Raw genomic sequence first — 19,672 nt, forward strand, 5'->3', positions numbered from 1 at the left:
GCGTGAGATCCTCTTTTTTTTTTTTTTTTTTTTTTTTTTTTTTTTTTTTTTTTTTTTTTTTTTTTTTTTTTTTTTTGAAGAAACTGCAATATCATTAAACTTTACTTAAGGGGGGTAGTGGAGCAAGACTTTCGTGGACATTTGAGAGTCCGCGAAAGTCTGAGGCATTCAAATCCAGACATTTGAGAGTCCACGAAAGTCTGAGGCATTCAAATCCAGACATTTGAGAGTCCACGAAAGTCTGAGGCATTCGATTGTAGACAAAATATGTCCCAGACTTTGGTGGATTTCATAGTTTAATGGATTTGTGAAGGATTTGGGACAAATTTGGAAGCCAGAATGTCTTTCAAAAAACAAGAGACATTTGAAGTCCATCATGTGATCAAACAACAATAATAATATTAAAATAATAAATGTCTATCAAATATCCATCAATGTCCACAATATTTACAGATGTCTACGAAAGTCGAAAAATATATTTTTGAAATGTTAGTATAAACATATTATTTCATGTGATTAAACAATAATAATAATATTAAAATAATAAATGTCTATCAAATGTCCATCAATGTCCACAAATATTCACAGATGTCTACAAAAGTCGAAAAATATATTTTTGATTAGCACAAATATAATATGCATTACACATTTTGTCAATGGACTCAAGATCTTAAAATGTCCCTAGGACATTTTGTCTATGGATCAAATGTCTTGAAATGTCTATAAAGACATTTTGTCTACAAACTCTCAATGTCTTGAAAATGTCTATGAACACATGTTGTCTATAATAAGTCATCTGAAATGTCTTGAAATGTCTACGGGACATTTTGTCTATGAAAGTCTGTGAAAGTCCCGCTCCACTATCCCCCCTAAGTTACATATGAGATTGTTGGAGCTGGAAGAGTCTTGCTTAAACAACCATGATCTAGACGTTTTATGCGTTCTCGACCATTTAGCAAGTTTGTCCGCTTTTATTTCAACAAAAAAAAAAAAAGTTTGTCCGCTTTTATATTAACGGATCGATTAACATACATAAACTTTACATTAACAAGAGAAGTAGTAAGACTCCTAATTTTAACCAAAACATGAACCGCTGTCCAGTGTAAGTGATATGTTCTTCGATCATTTTGGTTCAACATGCTAATAACATTCTTGGAGTCTCCACAAAAAAGCACACTTAGTTTTCCTTTATCGATGGCCCGTCGAACTGCCCACAAAAGTGCCATCGACTCTCCTTCATCTATTGATCGACATCGGATGGCCTTTGATTCTCCGGCAATGCTTTTACCTGTATTATCAAATACAACAAAGGCAATTCCAGCATCTTCAGTAGTCCGTTTAAAAGATGCATCAAACTTTATACATATATCGAATAAATGATATTCCAAAGGGTGTGAATTCAAAGTTGAACTCTCTATAGGTTTCCTTTTTATCATTTGTGCTATCATCCATTTGGCTTGATATAGAACTCTTTCAATTGAGGGATTAATATTTTGAAAGACTTTTGAGCATCTTTCCTTCCAACAATACCATATGGCAATCATTAATTTCGACTTGAGAGACGAAACGTGGTGGCATACTATTCACGAAGAACTACCAAATCGTCGTTCTTCATCAATGGACGAAACATCAATCTTCATTAATGGACGGATCACCTTAAGAAACCACCAGCTTACCCCACTTCCTCCTCCCTCTCAGTGACAATTGAAAATGGCTAGTCGGATGATGATTTGTCAATTTTGATGAATCCGATCTTCTTTCCATACCAACATTTGTCGATTTTTATGAATCACCGATTACAAAAACATAATGTATGAAAGGAAACTCATTTCATGTAAGGTGTTAATGTAAGATATACATTCTAATGTCATTGTTTTATCTTTATTTTAATTTTGTCAAATTATGAGCAAACCCATTCTATAAGGTTTGACCTTCCTGCGGGGCTGGGACCCCATTCATCTGGGCTCCCAGACCCAATATTATAGTTGTTTGACTCTTTTAGTATCCCAACGACTATAATCGGGGTAAATCTCCTAAACAAAGGGACCCATCTCATTTTATTTTTAGATCTTTTGTTTAGACATTCTTTTAAGTTGTGAATTAACCTTTTTCTTTTCATTTTTTCGTCCTTTAAAAATTTATTTCTCGAGAATTATTTAATTTAAATATAATGATTTATAGCTCAAAAAGAGAATAAGAATTTCGAACACGTACGTCACATGTTTAAGGTTGATTTTGGAGTTTTTCATTTGGGAGCCCACATTGGAGTTAAAAAATTTAGGAGCTCCTAAAATTTCTCTTGTTCCCAAACTGGGAGCATAGTTTTTGTATATTAGATTTGCTCCAGAAAGCAATTTTGGATGCTTATCGTCTAGGCCACTTTTACCCATTAGTGTACTCAATAAGAATATAGAAGAAGATTAACCACGTCACCAACGAGTGAACGTCAAGTAAGAAGTAGAAAACAAATAAGAAATTGAAAAAATATCACACAGTCATAAGACATTCCTGCAAGAACTACGTGGATAATATATCCTTCTTTGATTTAAATTTTAAGATGACATGTATCTAAATCAAATACATGACATAGTGACGTGACCCCTAATAGTTATCAATATTGTTCCCTACATACAACCAAAACCAAAACCAAAACATATATGATATGTTTTTAGCAAAAGCACGCAGTGCGAAAGAATTTTGGCACCTGGTGTGTTTTTTACTTTACATATTGAACTAGTATATCCTAATTCCTACAAAAGAAAAAAAATAAACAGAAAGAACTATTGTGTCCAAACTTCACGAGCAATTATATAAGATACTTTGTGAATGTCAAATATCTCAAATTTCGTGAATTTTCGAGTGATTTTGTTATTTATATTCTTTTACATATTTCATTTTATATTATTTATTTTCTTTTGCGACAAATTATTATAGTTTGAAATACGCATCACTACTTTCGGACCCATAAGATTCCTACTCAAAGTAACGCGTCTAATAGTGATTCACAGACATGCACGATTAGTTGAATTATATAATCATGTAGGTGCGGCCGTGCGGGATGATATTACTTATTCTCGCCTCTATTTTCAACACCAACAAAAGAAAAACCCGTGGGCCTCCATGATGTAGCAAATTTTTGGAAAATGTTTTTTTTTTTCACTCTGTTGAAAGCCAATCGAAGTCTTTTTTTTTTTGTCAAAGGGCCAATCGAAGTCCTAATAACGAAAAAATGGCGGGGACAAGATTTTGTTTAAATTTTGTATAGTTTTAGTTTCCCGGTCGAATTCCCGCTAAATTTTCAAAACTCATATCCACCGTTACTTCTCTCATACAGATCCACGGCTAAAACGTCCGATCCGAGTGAAACTACATTAACCAATCAGGTTCCACCGCTTATACCTATAAATAAATTCCTTCACCACTGCCCTAAAACCATCAAACTCAAAACAACTTTCTCTCTCTTTTATCTCTCTAGAAATCCCCTTTATTTTCTCTCTCCTTCCAAGTTTTCATCAATGGCACCCAAAGCCGAGAAGAAGCCCGCTGAGAAGAAACCAGCAGCCACAGAAGAGAAGAAGGCCGAGAAAGCCCCAGTTGCAGAGAAGAAACCTAAGGCCGAGAAGAAACTACCCTCCAAAGACGGAGCTTCAACCGACAAGAAGAAAAAGAAGTCCAAGAAGAGCGTTGAAACTTACAAGATCTACATCTTCAAAGTTTTGAAACAAGTTCATCCTGATATTGGTATTTCAAGCAAAGCTATGGGGATTATGAACAGTTTCATTAATGATATCTTTGAGAAACTTGCTCAAGAATCTTCTAGGTTGGCTAGATACAACAAGAAGCCAACTATCACTTCTCGGGAGATCCAGACTGCTGTTCGTCTTGTTCTTCCTGGTGAACTCGCCAAGCATGCTGTTTCTGAAGGGACTAAGGCCGTTACAAAGTTTACCAGTTCTTAGGTGATTTGGTCAATTAGGGTTTGTTTCTTGGTGAAGGTTTATAGGTTTTATGAATGTAGGTTTTGGTTAATTGCTAATATTAGGGTTAGGGTTTTATGAATGTAAACAAGAAGTATCTTTTATTGGTTCTATCTTTTTTGTTATGAAACTCTTATATTCCGTTGTGAAATGAATCATCTTTTGTGTTACTTATCTCTTTATGTGTTGACTTCTGCGTTTCTATTAGGTTAAAATTAATCCCTCAATTGCAATTCAATGTCTGCCTTGGTTAATGGCTATAATATTCTAATTGTTTATTTGCCCTAGTTTACTTTACCGATCTGATGTTCATCATAAATTATTTTGTGTTTACTTCTGCATCTCTTTTGGGTTTAATTTACTGATCTGATCTCCATCATCATTTATTTGCCCTAGTTTTAACAACAATTCTTCAAGATGTTACCATTTTGTCAGAAAAACTTTTTTTTCCCTCACCGTCCCCAGTTCTCTTGCTCTGTCTGCAAATTCATCGACCCCCAAAGTGTCCTATTGTTTTAAAGCTCTAGGAAGTTGGCGTTTCAACAAATTGTATATCAATTAAGATGAGAGTAACAAATGAGTATCTTTGATCGCTTCATTCATATGCTCTTGGCCTTGATTATTTATCATAATTTTCTAATCAATGCCTTTCATTTACCGATTTTTTGTCATTCAAATGCTTAACCAATTTTTTTTTTTAAATTGGATAGTCTGGGATCTAGCATATTTAAACCCATTTCCTGTGCACAATGTTGAACTCTTCACGTTAGGATGATAACTGTGCTACTACTTATGTCAAGGGGTGCGCACTGCTGCCATGTTTGTCGTAATTTGCTCGTCAATACTTGCAGCTGTCACGCTTTCGGGGAGGTCTCTTTTCTTTCTTTCCTTTCCTTTTTATTTTGTCAGTGATGTTGAAGACGCAAAGTCTTTTCTTCGAGGTTTTAAGACGGTAAGTTTCTTTTAAGAGCTTAACAAAAGGTTGTTCTTTTAAAAGTTGACGTTGATTATGTCATTTGCTATTTTATTCTGTTGAAGAATACGATCTGATCGATGTTTGCATCTAAATTGGAGCATGTATTGTCTTTTCAGGATCTGTTGATACTCGTGGGAGAAACACAACTTCAATGGTGAGAGGTGAGCCTAGCGACTCATCAGCACTTGGTTGTTAAGTACTTAAAAAAGTTTATGTATAATCCGTTGCCCGAAAGTAAACCACAGCATTCAGGAGTACCTCTCTATGTGTCAGTGTTATGTTTACAGGTTCAAATTCTTCGCTGATGAAGCTTGCCCAGGTTTGCTAGTAAGAGTTTAGGAGCGCCAATATAGGATGCCCATCTTGCTTTATTATCCAGCAAGGTATTACCTGTCTCTCTCTTTCTTTGATAGGTTTATTAAGTGTGCAGTATCTTACTTTCATATGCTTTTTGTTGGGCATGTGTCTGATTTAGTCGGAAGGTTCACCGGTCGGTGCAGCCTCTGTACGGATGTTTCATCATTTAAAATCCGAGGAGTCCTATCTCGGTTATTCTTATTACTTGGAAATTAAATTGTTTGTCGGATATTAATATAAATTGTTCTCTTAAAAAGAAAATGACTTTGTTCTAACTGTTATATGTTTCATCTTTTATATGGGGAAACTATATTCTTACCTATTTTTGGACGCATTTTATATTTGTTAATCCTTTATTACTCGATTGCTTCCTTAAATTCGTATGGGGAAACTATATGCTTCATTATTCTCAGCTCGCTCTCACCATTGCCGGAGTCTGTTTCTAGAACACAAGCTTGTTTTAAATTTAAGTGGATGTTAGAATAGTAGGTGAAGTAACGTTTCAGAATGATCACTGGTACAGAGGAACTCATTTCAGACTTTTCAGGTCTCAGTGAACTCAATTGGGTACAGAACTGTCGTTGGAAGCTGTCCGGACTAGACAACTATTTATTGGGTGTGTAGTGACTTGTCAGTCCATTCGGAAAATTAAGAAGTAAATTTGTACGAGTTATATGTTTTCTATTTTTGTAGAAATATATAATCACGTAAAGTTGACCAAATACTAATTTACTTGGATTAGTTTGCTTGTTCATAAAAGCAACTCACTAAACGTTCAAGAGGTGGGCGTGCTGTAAACATTCTCATAAAGGAACATGTTGCAGCCTACCGAGGTCCCTTTTCGGAATAAGAAGAAGCATTTACAACACAAACATTTGTGGGATTGAAATGCTTATTAAGTTTTTAAAGATTCAGTAGTCTAGAATCCGGTATATTATTGATAAACCATTTTCCCTTCAAAATGTTAAACCCAGAACATTAAGATGATACACTGCTTGTAGCAAAATTTGCTGCTATGTGGTTGTTGCTTGCTATGTCAAAAGTTGCAACTGAACATGTTTTTTGCTAAAGTATTTATTTATTTTGATAGCAAGGGCGAAGCGACGAAAATATTTTCTAAAGAATATGATATTCTGGAAAAATTCTGAAGCTACCCAGAAGAAAAGGTTCTTTAGAAGTTGACGTATGATAATGCTATTCTGTTTGATCCAATCCACTTCCTAATCTAAGTTGTCTAATGTCTTTTTACGGGTCTTTTGATACTTGGTGCGAGAAATGCAGCTTTAATGGTGAATCAAATACCTTCAGCGAGCGAACTACATAACTCATCGCCGCAGCAGCTTGCTTTAGATGCGCAAACAGAGGTAACTTGCACTTGGTTTTTATGCATTTGTAGAATCTTCCACCATCTGCATTTGACATTTTGGTAAGTGAATCTTCCACCGTCTGCATTTGACGTTCTTCTATGGGACATGGGTACTGCTCAAAGTTTAAGAGCCATGTACATCTTAATCTGGTATTAGAGCTAAGTTGCCGAGATGTTGTCTAAAATGTGCTTACCTGTTCGTATGTTTTGTGCTGGGTCCTTTCTTATGGCCCGGCTATCGAGTTCACTTTCTTTTTACCTCTTTGTTTGTTTCTTCATTTTTCGTTTTTACTTTTTGTGTATGAAACTTCGAATTGTTATTACAGTAGCTGCAGATTTGAATGGTTACTTCAGAAGGATTGTCAAGCATGGGCTTCTGCTTACATCTATAGGCAGCCTATTGGAAGTGGGAAAATATGAAATTTCACCGGTGAAACCTTCTCTGCCTTCATAATAAGCACATTTTAGTATCAACAGCTTCCCTAATCCCTAATCCCCTCTAGAACTTTTAGTATCTGAAAACAATTAACACTTTCAAGAATTTATTGTAAAAGACTAGAGACCAGCGAGAAGCAAAAGTTTCACCCCTATAACTATAAATGAGGTAAGACTGTGTTTTCATATCCATTGTAGGTTTTCTCTCCTCGCTGTCGGAGCGAAGAAAGTGAAGCAGGAAAAATTGGTGGTGCCTATAGAACTTTTGCAAGCCTCTTTCTGTTACATTTTGTGTAATATAAATATTGATAGGAGCATTTTTACTGCACATGGGATGGGACTGCCAGATCCTTTGTTTTCTTTAGAAACGTTGTCAGTCAATTGGATTTTAGTGCAGATATATGCAGTCTCATGTAGGAAATTATTATTTTTTGCATAAGTTATATTAGGAATCATAAAATATTGTATGTAGGGAACCAAGCCAAATAAATTTATTCATAGGATTGAAACGGGCATTCATATCTTACGTTTGAGCTCACGTCACTAAAAAAGTTATTTCTTTAAATTGTCCCCTATTCATTCTTCAACCCTTCATATCTTTTAGCAAAATCTTAGTTGTTGAAGTTCAAAAGGTTAAAATTCACTCTGTTCTGATGGCAGGTTTACAAGATCATCGAGAGCAACTTCATTTTGTTCTCTTTCCTCTAATGGCTCAAGGTCACATGATCCCTATGATAGACATGGCTAGGCTCCTCGCGGAACGTGGTGTCATTGTCACAATTATTCTCACGCCTCTCAACATCTTAAGGTTCAAAAGGATCATAGATCGCGCAGTTGAATCTGGGTTACAGATTCGAGTGCTTCAACTTCGGTTTCCATGTATTGAAGCAGGATTACCCGAAGGATGTGAAAACACTGATTCTATGCCTTCACTAAGCTTCAAAAATAATTTCTTTGCAGCAACTCTTATGTTACAAGAACCATTGGAACATTTATTTGCAGAACTGCGACCTCTGCCAAACTGCATAGTTTCGGACATGGCTTTCCCGTGGACAGATAAATTGGCAAGGAAGTTTGAAATACCAAGAATCGTGTTTCATGGTACTTGTTGCTTCTCTCTCTTGTGCTCTCACAACATACTTAAATCCGAGGTTCTTGAGAGTGTCACTAGTGAGTTAGACTCTTTCATCGTTCCGTGCTTACCTGATCTAATTGAGCTCACAAAGGCAAAACTACCGAATAGTGTATGTAAAAGATCAGAAGAAATCAACTCAGAAATTCATGATCAAATAAAAGAAGCTGAACTAACAGCATATGGTGTGGTGGTTAATAGTTTCCACGAGTTAGAGCCAAGATATGTAGAAGCGTACTCAAAGGTTAAATCCGATAAGGTTTGGTGTATTGGTCCAGTTTCACTATGTAACAAGGAGAAGTTGGACAAGACCGAGAGGGGCAAAAATTCTTCAGTCGACGAAAACTCATGTTTGCAATGGCTTGATTCAAGAGACCCAAGTTCTGTTGTTTATGCTTGTTTTGGGAGCTTATGTCAATTAACAACTACACAGTTAATTGAGGTTGGATTAGGCCTAGAAGCGTCAGGCAGTCCTTTCATATGGGTGATCAAAGGAGAAAAATATGCAGCGTTGGAGAAATGGCTATCTGAAGAAGGATTCCAGGAGAGAACTAAAGAGAGAGGTTTAGTGATCAAGGGCTGGGCACCGCAAGTCTTGATACTTTCTCATAGATCGATTGGAGGATTCTTAACACATTGTGGTTGGAATTCAATACTGGAAGGAATAAGTGTAGGTGTTCCACAAATAACTTGGCCTATGTTTGCAGAGCAATTCATAAATGAGAAGCTGATAGTACAAGTTCTGGGAATCGGAGTTGCGGTTGGTGTTGATGTTCCTGTAGATATGATAGAAGCCGAAAAAGTTGAAGGGGTGGGGAAGAAGGAAGATGTGGAGAAAGCTGTGAAAAGAATAATGGATGAAAGTGATGAAAGTAAAGAGAGGAGAAGAAAAGTAAGAGAACTTGCAGAAATGGCAAAGAAAGCCACGGAAGAAGGTGGATCTTCACACTTCAATATTACACTCTTGATCCAAGATATCATGAAGAACCAAGCTAGCAAGAAACTAATCCAATCTAGTTAAGCTGAGGTAAAATGTTTCTGTGAGAATATTTTAAGTCGGATTTATAAATGTTTTTTTCTGTCTGACTTGTGATATCAGACTCGTCTGGTTTAGGCCGTTTAAAGTCTACTAGGTATAACCCGTGCCTCCGGCACGGAGAAAATCAAATTCAAGAAAATATATATACATGAATACTGCTTATTACCTTCTACAAAAAAATTTGAAATTTGAAATCGTGTAATTCAAATTTACATGAAACTATAGCATTTGAGTTTGTTGGTAATGTTAGTGAACAATCCTGATACAAAGAAAAGAAGATGAAGTTCTCTTCGACTTCACCAATGTTATCACAATCTGTAACCAAACATCTTTTCTTCAATCTCTTTTTCCGTCTCACATGTCTCTATCTCTTCACCACCATTCTCCTCTTTGCCACAGTCGAAGGAAGAGAGACGCATGTCCACTTCTGAGTCCAAATACTTACATTCAGTTTTGTGTAGTTAATATCGTGACTTCTGCAAATCCTAAACAAATGAATCACATGCGAACAGGGGGATCTTTGAAATTAAAATATAGCATTTAAGTTATCTGTATTTAATTAAAAGAGAATCAAAGTCATAAAAAGAACACTTAAACCTCATGCATGAACAGCTAGACAAACTAAATCATGGAATACCTCTATTATAACAAACAACTTTCACAAATTAATCAACATCAAGCTTAATGTGGAGATAACTAAAATGTAAGCCCTAAATGGAGTATGCTGTATGCCTAATAAGAATCCCAATAGCTATGTAAGCCCTAAATGGAGTATGCTGTATGCCTAATAAGAATCCCAATAGCTACAAATCCAGGTAGTCCATTCACGAACCTCTTGTTGTCACTTGATGCTATCCTCCGAGTCTTGTTCATAAACCAAAAGTTAAAAACTCCGGAGACCAAATAGACATAACTAACCTTTTGTATTCTCCTCACCATTTCACCAAACCAGTCATTTTTGTACTATAACCAATCATCTAGCAGGAACACCTATATTCAATTAAAAGCACAATACCCTAAGGAGTAGATCACTCAATCAGGTTGTGGTTGTACCATTTTCAAAAGTCTTCACATTTAAAGCTCCATGTTTTGCTCCACACAAATAAGATTATCACCTCGATCATAATCATATTTCGAAAAGTCAGATGGCGCTAGACAAGACAAAGGTAGTCAAATCCCAAGTAATGTTGCTCAATTCACACCAAAATTTTGAGATTTCAATCCACAAAAAGAAACTGCTCTTTCCAATTTTGTGCCAAAAAAACTAACTTTGCAGTAGAAACAACAAAGAAAAACTGCAGTAGAGGAAGGTGATTGGTTTTAGCAACAATATATAATCAAATTTCATACCACAAATGAAAAAAGTAAAATGATCACATTACTCCTATATATCAACATAAAACGGAAAACATTATTAAGAATTGAGATATGCAATCGAGGATCAAATGAAGTTCTTGTGGTGGTGAAAGTTAAGTTTTGAATGCAAGCTCAAACCAATATACCAAACATTTTAATGGAGATCAAAACAATCCAAAGACATTATTATGTATGAGATAATTTACCTGACAATTTAAGTGATGATAGCGAACTTGTGGATATCCAAAAAGTTGCAAATACCTAAGTGATGTATCAGACAACACTTTAATCTCAACAACACAACGGGTTTGATGACATTTTTAAGCTAAAAATGACAAGAATATGGTCAAAAAAATATTTTCATATGTAAGCTTAATAATGACAAGCACTTCAGAGATCGGCCACATGTAATATTGCACAAGATAAGAAATATCTATTTATCGTGACCCGTCAAGTAAGAGAGTTGGAAGATAAAACCTAAAAATGAATCAATTTATGCAGATTCAAATCAAAGAACAAACTCAAAAAAGAATTGCGCAGAGAAAGAGGTGTACAAAATAAGAGAGTCCAATATAATCGAATAACTCCATTAGCTAAGGATTCAATGCCGACATCATGAAACTAATTAGTGAGCAGAAAAACCCTAATCATCAGAGACCCATTTAACATAATGAGAGAGAGATGATTGCGAATCAGACCTGTCAGAGAACTACTAATGCAAAGCGACGAACGATCACAGGAAAAGTATTGGAGGGGATAATCTATTAGAATAGCTAGAAGAATGGTCTTAATCTGTTACCATAAAAGAAAAAGAGTGAGAGAAGAAGAATCGTAACAAATTAGAAAAACAGAGAAAGGGAAAAGAGTAAATCAACCAATTACCAGTTGGTTGTTCTCAACCTATTATTAAACATATTGATGAAGAAAAATGGAGGAAGGAGATTCACAAGAAAATATATTCAAATTACAGAGTAAATAATCTTCATGTGGAAGTAAATCTATTCAAAGTAGTAACCCATCTTCAAGTGGTCTACTAATATCAGCAACAACTTATAATGAGCGAAACGTTAGAGAATTAAATTCAAGTCAAAATGATTCCACAATTAAAGATTTATGGTCTTCATATAACTAAATTATAATTCAATTTCCATCCATTAGAGACTGGATTAGAGTCTGGAATGATCCGTCACTTGCTAGTCAGGAAATATCACCACATCTTCTTTCGCTGCTCTCTAAAGCTATCCCTTGTTTTACAAGTGAAACCAAGAATTTGTTCAATAAACTGTTAAATAAAATACTATGCTGGTATCTAAGAGTCAATCTTAGTGAGAAGCTTCCTTCTCATACACATCGGAATCAATGTTTGATCATCAGCATTGGAGAGTCTTGGCCATTAATCTAGATTTAGACATCTTCATGTTACAAAGAAAATTTTTATTAACAGGAATTTTGACAAAAAACAAACCATACAAATCATCATCAGATAACTCATAAAATGGAAGAGAATAAGACTTACCAGACGGCAAACGGATGAAATAAGATTTTTGGCTTCTGCACTCGCTTGGTTCATATGTTTCTGAATAAATCAATTTTGAATAAAACTATTAATAAACTTTAGTGTATGAATTGAATGGAATTCAAGTATGACTAAAGCAATCAATAAACATCAAATTTCTTAAAAATCAAGTATCAATGAAGCATCTGGACTAATACTATTACAATTAATTTTATTCTCTTCACAGCAAGTCCCGATTCTCATTGAATGGTACATTATGTTTCTCATATAAATCCTCATCACCATTATTTTCAGATAATCCCAATCGTAAACCCCGAGATGACACGGATACCTCCGTGAGGAACCACCTCATAACATGAAAGCAAGTGAAAAATGGGGAGAATGAAAGACCAGAATCTCATTTGATGAGCTTTTCACCGTTGGTTTATCGTTATGGATACTTTTTTTTTTGTTGAAATAACGTTATGGATACTGAATCAATTGAAACAGATCGAAGAATTATTTTTCTTCTTCAAGGTAGGATTGTTGTAGAGAGAAAAAGAAAGTTCTTCAAGGTAGGAAAGAAGAAAATTACCTTTCTTCAATTATTGTTTTTAAAGATAAAGAATCAACATTATCAGGTTACAAAGAAGTTAAAAAAATACCCTACTTTTATCCAGTATATTCGTGGAAAAAGGGTTTTTTTTTATGTTATGAACCAAAAGACAGGAAAATATGAACTGCCCAAATAACACAACGAACATATTGATTAAAATGGTTATTTTGACAATAAATCAAATTAAATAAAAGAACAATATTTGAGATGACATTGAGAAAGGATTAGATTAATGAGTCTCACCTGGCTCCCAAGATAACCTCCAATTAGCCTCTGAATCTGATGCTAATGATGGAGACCAAATATGAAGAATTGAAGATCAGCAATCAAAATCAAAACCCTTAACACTCCAAAAGGAAACCCTAAAATTATCAAGAACCTTCAAACTGCGAAAATTGAATGAGTAGAACTATAAAAGGGGGAAATTTCTTTAAGTTTCTATGGCAAACCTGAATTTCTGAATGATGAAGCCAAAAAATTAAAATGATTTCAGTGAGAGAGAAGATATGTCTTGTGAGAGAACAGTTATGATTAGGACTGAGAAGAGGTGTCCCTTGCGTTAGGGTTTTGCCATTGAAGGGACGGAGCAAAACGTGATTATCCCATAAACCCTCCATTTATTCACGTCATTAATAATAAACCAAGGGTTGTGTGACGTTTAAGGAAGAGATGTGTTTTTTTTTTCTCTCTCAATCTCAAGATAAATGGAAGGCTGAGATTTATCATGGGATAAAAGGACGGATGGATTTATCTCCCGGGTTTGTCCCAGTCAGCACCCATCCACCTGTTTTATTATATAGATGATTGAGGCCACGGTAAAAAAACATATATATATACTTTACACGACAATATTCTTGTCCTGTAGTTATGTGAATATTTTCTTTGTCTCGTAATTTTATTTATTGTTTTTGTAGGTTTTTATTTTATTGGGAGGTAAAGGCAAAAGTATGACTCTTGGTGTGTGGTGTCTTCCACTCATTTCTCCTACTTTACTAACCACTCTGATGTGTGTCCCTGCATCAATTATAGCAAACAACAGCAGTTAATCCAAAAATTAGGGTTAGAAGTTCATAACTCCTGCTTACATCATAAGCTTCAATGGCTTCTTCTTCTTCTTCTTCCGAATATCATCAGATGATCCACTTTGTATTGTTTCCTTTCATGGCTCAAGGTCACACCATCCCCATTATAGACATGGCTAAACTCTTCGCTCAGCGAGGTATTATCGTCACTATTATCACTACACATCTCAACTCCTTAAGGTTCAAAACAATCATCGATCGTTCTGTAGATTCTGGACTTCCAATTCGTCTTCTTCAATTAAGGTTTCCATGTTCAGAAGCAGGATTACCTCAAGGATGTGAAAATTCCGATTCTATCACTAAAGGTGAGGACTTCATTAAATTCTTCACTGCAATCAGAATGTTACAAGAACCATTAGAACAAGCACTTGAAGAAATGAAACCAAAGCCAGACTGCATAATTTCTGATATGTGTTTTCCATGGACAACTGAAACTGCTAATAAACTCAAAATCCCAAGACTTGTTTTTCATGGTACTAGTTGTTTCTCTCTCTTGTGTACCCTTAATATACTCCAATCCAAAGTCCATGAAAGCATCACAAGCGAATTGGAACCCTTTTTGGTCCCAAATTTGCCTGATCAGATCTATATCACAAAAGCAGAACTTCCCGGATTGTTGTTTTCAAGTGCAGTTAGCTTGGTTTCTGAGGAAAAAAGTTCAGATGATCTGCAATATCTTCGTCGTCAAATTGAAGAGGCAGATATGAAGTCTTATGGTGTACTGGTAAATAGTTTTGAGGATTTGGAACCTAAATATTATGATGCCTATCTTAAGGTCAAAAGCAATAAGGTATGGTGTATTGGCCCAGTTTCACTATCTAACAAGGAGAGAGTGGACAAGGTAGATAGAGGAGACAAAGCTTCTGTAGATGAGAATGAGTGTTTGAAGTGGCTCGATTCGAAAAACCCAAACTCTGTTGTTTATGTTTGTTTTGGAAGTTTATGTCGGTTGACGAATTCAGAGATGATCGAACTCGGGTTGGGGTTAGAAGCATCTGGGTATCCGTTTATGTGGGTGATTAGAGGCGGAGAAAGATATTCAGAGTTAGAGAAATGGTTGTCACGAGAAATTCGAAGAGAGGACTAAAGATAGAAGTCTAATAATAAAGGGTTGGGCACCACAAGTACTAATCTTGTCTCACAAAAATATAGGAGGATTTATAACCCATTGTGGTTGGAATTCTATATTGGAAGGGATTTGTGAAGGCGTTCCATTGATAACTTGGCCAATGTTTGCGGAGCAATTCTTTAATGAGAAGTTCGTTGTCGACGTTTTGGGAATTGGAGTTCGAATCAAAGAGCATGAAGTTGATGATGTGGGGAAGAAACAAGAGGTGGAGAAAGCTGTGAAGAGAGTTATGGATGAAGGAGAAGAAGGTGAAGAGAGACGAAGAAAAGTGAAAGAACGTGCAGGAATGGCGAAGAAAGCCATGGAAGAAGGGGGATCTTCCCATTTGAACATGACGTTCTTGATCCAAGATATATTACAGAACCAAATCACCGAGTTGCTGATTCTTTACACGTCAGATTATGATCTGGAACAAATAACTGGAGTGATTTGAGTCAAATTTCAGATTGTTTGTTTTCTGTGACAGTCTTTTTAGATAATAAGCTTCCTAGTTGGAAAGGACAATCAAATTTTAGATAATCAAATTCATTTTGGTGTCAATATCTTAATTCATTCATCTAGTTGGGAAGAATAAGATTTAGAAAGAAAGAGGAAGAGAAGCCCTAATTTTCTGATGATCAACAATAGGAGAGCCAAAACAAATCTTATTATTACATTCAAAGAAACCAACAGATAATCAAAACCCACATTAATCATGGAAGAAGAAACCATATATGAGAATCTATAATAATTGGAGTTTTATAGTTCCAAACAAGAAACCAAGATCAATCATCATTCATTAGTAAAAACTAACATTAAATTGTAAACAGAGAGAGAGAGAGAGAGAGAGAGAGAGAGTCTTTCTTCTTTTTTAAGACTAAAAGAAGAGACATACAGTTTCATCATCAATCAAGATTCATATTCAAGTTAAAACAGAAACCCTAAAATTTCAGAGTATCATTTTGCGAGGATCTGCTGTGCCTGGCTTTCCTGCTGTGCTTGATAATTGACTGGCCTCCTGAAAAGCATGATGTGTGGCTCTGGGCGATGGATCGCGTAATGAACCCAACCACGACTTTGCTGAACCCCAATCGCTCTCCATTCATTCTGATCAAACAAACTAAATCAGCAAAATCTACTAGGGTTTCCTTTGCTCTCACTACGAACAAGAAACAAACAGGAACCCTAATAATGAGATGGATCAATTTTACTAACCTCAGAGAGAAGCCGATTCTTAGGGAGAAGTTTCGCTACTTCAGGAGGAAGAACAACGTGCCTGTAAACAAACAATCAAAGATTCTCATCAGGGTTTCTCCACAAGAACGAAGGATTAATAATTCTGGTAAGGATTAAAATTACCTATACTCGTAAGTGTCATCGAAATACTTCTCAGAGTACTGGATCTGACCCATTTTGTTTCGATCGCCTTGAAGATAGAAAGAAAATTACTACGATTTCTATGGTTGAATCTGCGTATCAAACCGATTTTGATCAAGAAAATTGTAGAAACCCTAAAATGGAATTGAGATAAGAGATAGAAAGAGAGAGAAACTACTTACGGAAATTCTTTTGCCTTAACGTGATTGAATGAATGGAATTTAAAGGGTTATTTTGAATTTGAAAAGGGGGAGTTTAATTAAGAAAGTAAGAATAAATATTCTTCACTAGTGATTTACACGTGGCTTCATCATTACCGTCGATCATAGTCTTAGATAAGTATGATCTGTAACGGTCTCATTTCAAATTTTAAATTTCCCTCTCATTCCAATGGGTCGGACTAAAAAGGAATTTCTAGAAGGTAGTAATGGGTCCGATTTTCTAAACGGGGTGAGCGTAGGGGCCGGGCTGATAATCTTTGGGTGGGAAATATCTTTTTTTTTTTTTTTTTGAAGCCATGGGAAGCGATTTCCATTCATAAGTGATAAAATCACAATGTTTACATGGATATATTGATAATTTCTCTCTTCAAACTTCATGAGAGTTGCATACCTTTAAATGCAAAGTACCTCATGAATAAGACAGAAATGGGACTAGACACTGACGAAAAAAGATAGAAAAAGGATGAAAAGATCCTAAAGATCACGGATGAAAAGACCCTAAAGGTCAACAAAATAACAGAAAAAACCATAGAAGAAAGCTAATTTACATTCCCGTCACATTCGCCGAAAACCGCTTTTGTCGTCGGAAAACCGCTTTTGTCGTCGGAAAACCGCCTTCATCTTCAGAGAACCACCGATGTTGCCGGAAACACCAAAGTTGTCACCGGTTAACCGCCTCCATTACCATCCATTGTAGTTTGTTTCTTACACTTCTTCTCCATTGTTACTCCACCACAAACCCTAAAAAAGACAGAGATGGTTTGTGAAACCGCCGTAGAAGATGAAAAGGGAAGAACATGTCTTCTCTCTAAAACAGAGACCCCAAGAAGAAAGAAAGATTCAATTTGTCCTCCCAACAGTAGTAGAATAAGAAGAAAGAAAGTCCATAAATGGATAGAAAATTAGTCAGGGAATCAAAATTAGGTTATGGTTTGATCTAATCACAGATTAAAGAGAGAAAGAGGGAAATAAAAGAAAAAAGAAAGCATAAAAAAGAGGAAAATCCGGCGAATGGAGGCCATTCGCCGGAAAGATTCAATTAGAGAGAAGTTATCAGGAGAGGGAGAGGGAGAGAGAGCGGTTTTCCCCGGATTCCAATAAAGGGTGGGAAATATCTAAATGTTCAATTTTTCATGAAAGTCATAGGAATAGGGCATGCGAGTATTGTGCATTTGATTAGTTCAATCCAACTGAAAAATATGTACTATTAGCTTTAAAATGTTCAATTTTTCATGAAAGTCATATGAATAGGGACTGCTCACTAATATCAAGTTCCATCTCCATATAAATTTTGTAGTACATGACAAATAAGACTAGTAAAAAGCATAATTATGAGAAGACTTCGTAAAATTTAGTTAACTTGTTAAACTTTTTGTTTACATAGACATGATAGGCGAAGTCGGTTTGGACTTTTCCGAAATATTAAAGTTGAAGTATGGCTAAATTGATTAGACTCGGGTTGAAGTATTTTTGCTCACCCCTAAGGCTCTAACCACTATTATGGGTGGAAAATGGATATTAGTTTATTCATGAATTGAACCGAATCCTGGTCAAAGTAGATTTTTCTGTACCATTTTTACTCTACAAGACATAATGAATACGAACGAGTGTCTATGTTGTTTACTTTTGACAGTCAAGCTTCCAATCTAAACCGAAATTCAGTATTGGTAGTTGTCACGAAGGCCCACTAAGGTCACCGAAAGAGTCGACACTTATTAGGCTGTGCTTGCACTCTTAGCCTAAACTCGGGGCACCCTCCCAAACTATGGTAGGAATATCACAACGGTAGTTAATATCCTACAAGTATGAAACCATTAGAATCGATAATAATTCAATACTCCATTCAGATTATAGGAAAAAAACAGGTAAAATAGCAGGAAGAAAAAACGTTTACAAGATGAGGTTAAGAAAAGGACAAATTAGTAACAGTAGTGAACTGATTATTCTGCTGGTTATGCCGCAAGCCTCATGACTCACTCACTCACTAAGTCACACCCATCATAATATAATATAGTAGTAGGTAATTAATTTTCATTAATTAATGCCAAAGGATTCAAATTGCCCTCTTCATAATGATATCATCACATGGTGATCACCTCCCTCCGACTAATGATCAGATTGCCGCGACCTTGAACCACCCTGTGCGGTGGTGGGATTGTTGGTCAACAAACAACAACAACATAAGAAAACCCATAACCAGAGTAGTACTACTAGTGTGTGGTAGTAACATAACTTATTAAATGAGTGATCAGGAAGAGGTAAATGAGTAGTGAGTTTGGTTTCCCCTTGATGAGAGATTTATTAATATATAAGAGGCAGGGATATGAAGTATTAGGAGGAGGAGGAGTTGGTATTTTCAGAGAGAGAGAGAGAGAGAGAGAGAGAGAGATGACCTAATCGATCTCTTGTTCCATGTTAGAAAGCTAGTGATAACCAACCATGTTTGGTTTACTACCTTTATTTATTACACTTTTAAAGAGAGAGAAAAAAAAATAGGGGAGTTATGGAAAAGGGGTGGTAGCATCTTCCAAAGGATATGCGGCAACCACCCACCCACATAGATATGACAACCACATTCGTCCTTCCCTCCTCCTAGTCCTATATGATGACCACAGCAAACTCTACTCCTTGTCATATTTTATAATCATATAATATCATATGGTTGGATCCCTTTGTCCTTTTGCCACCTCCCCTTATTTCTTTACTACACACGTTTTAAGGCATAAAAAATATTCCTTGGAACAAATTTTTTTGGTTAGTCAAGTTTAACTCTAATTTATATAGTTTCCAATTTTGTTTTGGATTGAAATGTAACTGCTTTATCTTATTATTTTCACCTTTACCTCCAATTAGTATCATAATAGTATAATACTGACCGCCACTCACTACTTTCTTCAACCACCACCATCACTTTCGACTACCATTAGCACTACTACTTTCAACTATCATAATTATCGAAAGTTATGGTGAACAAGGGCGGAGCTAAGGGTGGTTTATCTCCGTCTGAAGCCAGGGCAAGAATCCCATATACCATTAGGTTTGAGACAAAGCAATCTCTTAACCTAGCTTACCCAAAATGGTCCCAAGCTTGGCCCACGAGGTCACTAGTTCTAAATTTTTAATCCCCTGTCCATG

General features: G+C 35.8%; 3 protein-coding genes, 1 long non-coding RNA gene and 1 pseudogene across 13 annotated transcripts; 3 read left to right on the forward strand and 2 right to left on the reverse strand.

The window, feature by feature from the left end:
* The first annotated feature begins 3,434 nt into the window (after positions 1-3,434).
* On the forward strand, positions 3,435-4,147 carry LOC147546447 (putative histone H2B.1). The gene has a single exon (XM_086633534.1). It carries the CDS (start codon positions 3,516-3,518, stop codon positions 3,957-3,959), a length of 444 nt encoding a protein of 147 aa, XP_086489660.1. The 5' UTR covers positions 3,435-3,515; the 3' UTR covers positions 3,960-4,147.
* Positions 4,130-15,497, forward strand: LOC147546448 (UDP-glycosyltransferase 73C11-like). 8 transcript variants are annotated; one of them, XM_086633531.1, is made up of 8 exons: positions 4,364-4,929; positions 5,016-5,114; positions 5,227-5,336; positions 6,401-6,476; positions 6,592-6,674; positions 7,003-7,106; positions 7,772-9,270; positions 13,664-15,497. In XM_086633531.1, exon 7 carries the CDS (start codon positions 7,819-7,821, stop codon positions 9,262-9,264), a length of 1,446 nt encoding a protein of 481 aa, XP_086489657.1. In that variant the 5' UTR covers positions 4,364-4,929; positions 5,016-5,114; positions 5,227-5,336; positions 6,401-6,476; positions 6,592-6,674; positions 7,003-7,106; positions 7,772-7,818; the 3' UTR covers positions 9,265-9,270; positions 13,664-15,497. The 8 variants fall into 8 exon arrangements, 7 of the variants coding, with proteins under 7 accessions (XP_086489656.1, XP_086489652.1, XP_086489654.1 ...); XM_086633530.1 differs by lacking the exon at positions 6,401-6,476 and having other exon boundaries at positions 4,130-4,929; positions 5,070-5,114; XM_086633526.1 differs by lacking the exon at positions 6,401-6,476 and having other exon boundaries at positions 4,130-4,929; positions 5,070-5,114; positions 6,592-7,106; positions 7,310-9,270.
* On the reverse strand, positions 9,426-13,337 carry LOC147546449 (uncharacterized). 2 transcript variants are annotated; one of them, XR_015223251.1, is made up of 4 exons: positions 13,199-13,337; positions 10,845-11,115; positions 10,336-10,577; positions 9,426-9,709 (listed from the first exon to the last, which is right to left on the reverse strand). It is a non-coding gene; the product is annotated as an uncharacterized LOC147546449 (long non-coding RNA). The 2 variants fall into 2 exon arrangements; XR_015223252.1 differs by lacking the exon at positions 13,199-13,337 and adding an exon at positions 11,337-11,430.
* LOC147546450 (UDP-glycosyltransferase 73C6 pseudogene) lies at positions 13,848-15,497 on the forward strand (annotated as a pseudogene). Its single transcript, XR_015223248.1, has one exon. The product of XR_015223248.1 is annotated as a UDP-glycosyltransferase 73C6 pseudogene (transcript).
* Positions 15,498-15,696: 199 nt separating this feature from the next.
* LOC147546451 (cyclin-dependent kinases regulatory subunit 1) lies at positions 15,697-16,567 on the reverse strand. The gene is made up of 4 exons (XM_086633535.1): positions 16,499-16,567; positions 16,299-16,408; positions 16,155-16,215; positions 15,697-16,046 (listed from the first exon to the last, which is right to left on the reverse strand). The coding sequence occupies exons 2-4, from the start codon at positions 16,349-16,351 to the stop codon at positions 15,897-15,899; spliced, it is 264 nt and encodes an 87-aa protein (XP_086489661.1). The 5' UTR covers positions 16,352-16,408; positions 16,499-16,567; the 3' UTR covers positions 15,697-15,896.
* Between the last annotated feature and the right edge of the window lie 3,105 nt (positions 16,568-19,672).

This window comes from Eschscholzia californica, unplaced genomic scaffold (genome assembly GCF_041429995.1).
Source record: "Eschscholzia californica isolate CP2 unplaced genomic scaffold, dmEscCali1.0.p SCAF_4, whole genome shotgun sequence".
Classification (NCBI taxonomy): Eukaryota; Viridiplantae; Streptophyta; class Magnoliopsida; order Ranunculales; family Papaveraceae; genus Eschscholzia; species Eschscholzia californica.

Bases quoted from the DNA above. Each gene is read 5' to 3' on its own strand.
- LOC147546447 (XM_086633534.1), top strand. From the start codon at position 3,516: ATGGCACCCAAAGCCGAGAAGAAGCCCGCTGAGAAGAAACCAGCAGCC.
- LOC147546448 (XM_086633526.1), top strand. From the start codon at position 7,765: ATGGCAGGTTTACAAGATCATCGAGAGCAACTTCATTTTGTTCTCTTT.
- LOC147546451 (XM_086633535.1), bottom strand. From the start codon at position 16,351: ATGGGTCAGATCCAGTACTCTGAGAAGTATTTCGATGACACTTACGAG. The intron at 16,216-16,298 runs GTAATTTTAATC...GTTTGTTTACAG, and splicing joins GATGACACTTACGAGTATAG to GCACGTTGTTCTTCCTCCTG. The intron at 16,047-16,154 runs GTTAGTAAAATT...TTGTTTGATCAG, and splicing joins AGAATCGGCTTCTCTCTGAG to AATGAATGGAGAGCGATTGG.